This window comes from Crocuta crocuta, unplaced genomic scaffold, assembly GCF_008692635.1.
Source record: "Crocuta crocuta isolate KB4526 unplaced genomic scaffold, BGI_CrCroc_1.0 scaffold267, whole genome shotgun sequence".
NCBI lineage: Eukaryota > Metazoa > Chordata > Mammalia > Carnivora > Hyaenidae > Crocuta > Crocuta crocuta.
The window spans coordinates 135,582-141,812 of record NW_027531899.1 but is presented as its reverse complement, the minus strand read 5'-3'; the positions used below and the strand labels follow the sequence as shown (position 1 = coordinate 141,812).

Sequence of the window (6,231 nt, the reverse complement as noted above, 5' to 3'; positions counted from 1 at the left end):
CTCTGACAAATCTCCCCTCTCCCCACAGGCTGCGCCGAGCCCAGTACTGGGCACTGGGGGGAGCTGAGCTGGACACCCGTGCCCCCCAGGCCCCAGGATAAGGTGGAAGCAGCAGAGGGAGCACCAGAGGCCCGGAATGATGCGCCCCCTGGGGTTGAGAACGCGGCGGTGAGCGCCATGCTGCGGGCTGTGGCTGCCAGCCGCCTGCCCGTGTGCAGCCAGCAGCAGGGCGAGCCCGACCTGACTGAGCAGGAGAAGGTGGCCATCCTGGGCCGGCTGTACCATGAGAAGCCGCTGGTGTTCCTGGAGCGCTTCCGCACGAGCCTCCGCGAGGAGCACCTGACCTGCTTCAGCCACTTGCGCGGTGACCACCGGGCCGACTTCTACTGCGCCGAGGTGGCCCGGCAGGGCAGCGCCCGACCCCGCGCCCTGCGCACCCGCCTGCGTAACCGGCGCTACGCTGCCCTGCGGGAGCTCATCCAAGGTGCGGAGGCAAGTGGGCTGGGCAGGAGGGGAGACTGAGGCAGAGGAAGTAAGAAGCAAGGATGCAAGAGTAGAGACTCGGGCAGAGGTCCTGGGAGATGAGACAGGGACACAGGGAGGTTGACATAGAAACCTGAAGCGATGAGGAAGATCGGTACAGACGGGAAGAGAATGGGACAGGCAGTGAGAAGGGTCAGAATTTAGTAAAGACTCAAGTGCCATTTGAGACCAGTGGGCCGAGGCCACGGTACCTGTCACTGTGGTAACTGGTTATCCCTCAGAAAGACCCGATCCCCACCTCACACCGTACACAGAGGTGCTCAGGAAACCTAGGGGAGTGCGCCTGTGACCCTGGGGACGCAAAGGCCCGCCTAAACAGGCAGATGGCATGTGGATGGCATGAAGGAACACACCGAGACCTTCCTGACCAGGGTGTAATTACCAGCATCTTTATGACCAAAGACACCAGAACGAGAATTGAAGATGAAAATAAACGAAGCGGAGAGTGAGCAGAGATTCCGGTTAGGGAGGAAAGCGAACTCAGCTCGTAGGCCGCAGAGCGAGGGAAATGGAGGGGCGCAGCGACAGGCAGGGAGGGAAGACGGAGGTGGGAGGGAGGTGGAACGGATGAATGGTGACCCGGAGCCCAGGAGAGACGGGTGGGTGGCGGCAGAGAAGCAGAAACGAACCCAGGGAGCGGGGCTGACAGAGCCAGGGCGAGGGAGAGAAACAACATGGTGGGCGATCCCACGAACAGGGAGATGGGGTGAGAGACGCGCACAGCCACAGACCCCAGTGCCGCGGAGGCCGGGAATCTGGGCAGGTACTCGCCCTGGGCTCTGAGGGCCGGGCGGTGGGTTGGAGGGACCCGGCAGGTTTAACTGTGTTCTGGGGGACAGAGCCACCCCTGCGGGAACAGGCAGCCAGGAGAGACGCCAGGGCCCGGGTTGGGGTGGTGGGGAAGCCGCGGATAGCTGAGCGGCGGCTGCAGAGAGGAGCGCTCTGGGAGAGTGCCCACCGGGGACGCCCACCTCTGGCACTTCCTGCCGTGTGCACAGACTGGTACACAGAACCTACATCCGGGCTCCTGCATGCAGGACCCCTGCGTGTGGCATCCAGCACGCCCCCTCCCAGACACACCCCGGGCACCTGCAGGGGGGCACGTACACCCGAGTGACTCCACGCACACACCCAGGGGCAGGCATGTGTGCGCTCTGCCCAGGCATAGTTGTGCACAGGCCCCAGACCACGGGTGCCTCGGGGTCCAGGATGTACACGGCCTGACTGTGCACACACATGCTTGCACACGCGAGGACATGTACAGATACGGGCCTGATTACGCGCACGCTCAGACGCACGTAGGAGTACTCCGGCCACGTGACCTCGGGGCTCGCAGACTCTCCTGCGCGTCAGAACGTGCACGCACACGCTCGCACCCGCGCGTCCACGGCTTCCTACAGGCCTGATCGCGGACACACGTGTGCTCGGACAGCTCACCCCGCACCCAGGCCCCGGCCTCATGCACATCCCCCCCGCCCCCCCACTCCGCGCAGGCGGCGAGTACTTCAGTGACGAGCAGATGCGGTTCCGGGCGCCGCTGCTGTACGAGCAGTACATCGGGCAGTACCTAACCCAGGAGGAGCTCCGCGCCCGCGCCCCGGCTCCCCGGCCCCCCGAGCCCGGCGCCGCCTGCCCGCTCTCCGACCTGCTGCTCCAGTCCTGCCAGGAGCGGGAGCTGCAGCAGCGGCTGCTCCGGCAGCAGGAGGAGGAGGACGCCTGCCTGGAGGAGGAGGAGGAGGAGGAGGAGAGCGATGAGGAAGGTGAGGGCCAGTACCGGGTCAGACACCCCTTCCCTGCTTGCCCTGAGCGCCCAGGCTCTCCCAACCTCTCCAGCATCGCTGCACTCCTCCCCTCCCCACCCCCTCCTCAAAGGCACCAAGGAGTCACTCACCTCCAGGCCATTACTCACGCTCTCACGCCGCCGATCCCTCTGCCAAGAATGCCTTCCCTTCCCCACCCTTCAGGCAGCAGGTCCTGACCCGGTTCTACAGCCTCCAGAGCGCTGTGCTGCCGTCCTGTGTGCGGTGTGTGCCCCAGGGCAGGACCGGGGCTGTCTTGGTCACCGCTGCGTTCCCAGCACAGAGGAAGCAGCTCTCTCTGGGGATGTGTTCAGCACGTGCCCCAGGTACCCATCCCATCCCCCCACCGTGGGTGTCTGCCCCCACAGACCAGAGCCCCGGCAAAGACACAGAGGCCTGGGTCCCCGACTCAGAAGAGAGGCTCATCCTGCGGGAAGAGTTCACCAGCCGGATGCACCAGCACTTCCTGGACGGCAAGGACGGGGACTTTGACTACAGGTGACTCGTGCCCCGTCCCCCAGCCTGGCACCCCACAGCCCAGGGCCCTGGGCATAAGGGTTTCAGATCAACTGGGTATCAGTGGGGGTGGGAGGGGGTACGTGGGACTAGCTTCGTCCATCTCTGGGCCTCAGATCCGTCACCTAAAGAAGGGACCGGACAGGGCTGACGGTCATCTCAAATGTGATAAGTTGTTGAAATATTTCCATTCGGGTGAGTGGTGGTGGTCCGGAAGGCTGCCAGCGCCCCAAGCTCCCCAGGTGTCCCCTGGGCACCCCAGCTTCTTCCTCAGGCTCCAGACTCCCTGAGGGTGCTGCTTGTTGGTGTCCCCACTGTAACCCCAGGGCGAGACACACAGCCACTGCTTGGGAAGGATTCTGCCATCAGGGAAAAGGACGGCAGAAGAGTGAAGTGTCAGAGTCAAAGATAAACAGCTCTGAGAGCTGAAGCGGTCTTGCCCTGTGGGTGTGACAGCAGACGCCGGCTTCAGACCGAGCCCAGCTGTGGGGCGCATGATGGCCTGATCCAGCACCCCCCCCCCCCCCCCCCAGCTCCGGAGGCAAGCCTGGCTGATGGGCTTCCGGCTGGGGTGGAGCCTCCCGGCCCAAGTGCTCACACACCACGGGGCACAGAGGGCCTGGGCCGTGGGGAGCCCTCAGAAAGCTGGGTGCCCATGAGGAAATGGGGCCTGGCTTGAGGAATAGGGAAGAGCGGGGACTGGAGCCCATCCCCCCTGGAGGGCAGCCGCTGGGCAGTAGGGCCATCGGGTCCCCACCTTGTGCTGAGCACCTGCTGCGTCCCAACTGTGGGGATAAAGCAGCGAGCAAAGCTGACAAAGGGCTCCCTGCCCTGAAGGGGGACCCACTTTAGTGAGGAAGCATGGAAGTATTTAGCATCTAGTGCTGCGGGGCCCGTGAAGAAAATTAAAATAGGGTCGAGGGGCAGGGGGGAGGTAGTGATGAGGGGGCCAGGGTAGGCTCTCTGAGCAGGTGACATTTTGGCAAGAACTTGCAGGATATGAGGGGGCTAAGCGACATAAGTATCTGGGGTCAGAGTGGGCAGGGGGCACAGCAGGTGCAAGGGCCCTGCGGCGGCTTGGAGGAACAGCAAGGCGGTGGGGGTGGCCAGAGCGGTTGGGGGATGGGCCAGGAGCAGGCAGTCTCGTCAGAAGTGGCGGGGCCCCGTCAGACAAGGCTTCCTGCACTGAAGTGAGTACGGTGGGCGCCACGGGAGGGTGTGGCGTGAAGCCAGGGGGCCTCTTCCCAGGTTAGTATCACGGGCTCTCAGGGCAGACATTTCTCAGCCCCGCCGACCCTTTGGGCTAGATGATTCTTTGTGCGCATTGTCCTGTGTGCGGCAGGGTGTGGAGTAGCATCCCTGGTGTCCAGTCCCTGGGCGCCAGTAGGAGCCCCCCCACCCCCCCAAGGGTGACAACCAGACCGACTGCACTTATCCCCAGATGTCCCCTGAGGGGCGGGAGCTTTCTGGTTGAGAACTGCTCCAGGGGATGAGTCCACCTGTCACCCACATTTTCCAGCTCTTCGAGAGAAATCAGAAGTTTTTACGTAAAATCTGCTTTGAACCCCGAGAGACCCCATGCCCCGTCCCCGGGTTAGCTCCGATTTGTAGCCGCTGGCATGTGGCCTGTGACCTGGGGGCCCTGCTCCTCCAGAGGGTCAGAAGCAGGGAGACGGGTGGGAGGGGGCAGAGCCGGCGCTGACAGCCCCCCACCCCCCACCCCGCCGCAGCACCGTGGATGACAACCCCGACTTCGACAACCTGGACATCGTGGCGCGGGATGAGGAGGAGCGGTACTTCGACGAGGAGGAGCCTGAGGAGGCGCCCAGCCCAGAGCTGGATGGGGACTGACGGCCGCGCGCCCACCCTGCCCGTGACTTCCTCCAGGGGACAGCGGGGCAGCCACCCCACACCCCCGGCCTCGCCGGCCCCGCTGCCCCTGGCCCACCCCCTGCCCCCTCGGTGTGGGGGGCTCCCTACCTTCACCCCCGTCTCCTTCCCCGCCCCTCGTCTCTCACTCGCTTTTTCTCCATCCTTCTCTTTCTACACATCACTCTCTTTCTCCTCTCGGCCCTTCCCTCTCCCCCTTCTGTGTGCCTCGGCCTCTGTCCCCGCGACAGGGCCAGACTGAACGTCCTCCCCTTGATGGAGGCCGGCGGGGCCCTCTGCGGCTGGGGCTGGCGGGCCGGGTCGCCCTGCCCACACGCCCCCCTCTCTCCGCCTGCGTGCCGCCTGCCTCTGGCCCTCTGCCTCTCAGCGCGCTCGCTCGCTCGCTCGCTCGCTCGCGCTCTCTCTCTCTCTCTCTCTGTGTCGCCCCCACCCCCCGGCCAGGCTGCTGAGGAAGGAGCCTCACTGGGGAGGCTACCAGCTCCCACCTCTCCCCTCAGGACCCAGGCTTGGGAGGGGGCTGTGGGGGCGGCACTGGGGCCGCGGGCCTGCGAGCTTGGGTGTGGAGGCAGGGGGCGCGGGGAGGGGGCCTCTCCCCTCTCAGCCCCACCGGCCAGCCCCTCTCTGCCTGGCCTCTGCCCGGCCGCAATTTTCCCTGCCTTCACTTCCTCCGCCTCCTTCTCCCTCTCCTGTTTACACTCCCCACAGACGCACAGGCTGTTATCATGGGTCCTGAGTCATCCCCCACACACAGCCTGCCCCAGCGTCCCTGCCCCCAGCCGGCCGCAGGCCCGCCCCGCAGGGCCCCCCGCCGCCCCTGGCTAATGGGAGCCAGATGGCCTCTTGGTGACTCAGCCACTGGCCTGTGGGAACCCAGGCGTCCTGCCTTCCCATGCCCCCATGCCCGGCTCGTGCTCCGCCAGTAGACACACAGAGAAGGGGCCANGGAGAGAGGGCCTGGCGACCCCTCACTGCTTTGAGCCAGAATGGGGACACCCTGTCATAGCCAGGCCCGAAGACACTCAAACCACCCCAGGCATGTGGCCCAGAGTAAGGGGGAGACCCCCGAGGCCTCTGGGCACCACAGCTCTTGACCCCTGGGCCTTAGCTCTGCCGTCTGGGTCAGCCAGAAATCCAGTCAGACACAGAAAGTGCGAGCTGGCCTGGAGGCCGAGGGACATTCACACGGAGAGACCGTTAAAGGAGCAACTTCCGGTCACTGAGCAGTTCTGTCCTATCCCAGGCTCGATGGGCCTGATGCCCCAGGGAGTCCTCCAAACAGCCCCATGAACCAGACACTGGGCTCCATTTCACAGGGGAGGCGAGGAGGCCTGAGGGGGGGTGTTACTTGTTCGAGGCTGCACGGCCACTGAAGAAAAACCGGGTCTAGAGCCTCACAGGTCCTAGAAACCATTCTAGCACGAATTCGAGGCCACCGGGCGCAGACAGACGCACGGACTCCCTCAGAAAGGCCAAGAAGAGACGG

The 6,231-nt window shown here is 64.8% G+C and overlaps 1 protein-coding gene across 1 annotated transcript in view; it reads left to right on the top strand.

The window, feature by feature from the left end:
- CCDC97 (coiled-coil domain containing 97) overlaps positions 1 to 5,684 on the top strand; it is a 9,072-nt gene extending 3,388 nt beyond the window's left edge. The window contains exons 2-5 of the mRNA XM_077773896.1: positions 29 to 484; positions 2,037 to 2,303; positions 2,711 to 2,840; positions 4,589 to 5,684. Of these exons, the coding sequence (XP_077630022.1) occupies positions 29 to 484; positions 2,037 to 2,303; positions 2,711 to 2,840; positions 4,589 to 4,709 (974 nt within the window). The 3' untranslated portion in view covers positions 4,710 to 5,684. The remainder of the gene's footprint in view (positions 1 to 28; positions 485 to 2,036; positions 2,304 to 2,710; positions 2,841 to 4,588) is intronic.
- Positions 5,685 to 6,231: the final 547 nt, after the last annotated feature.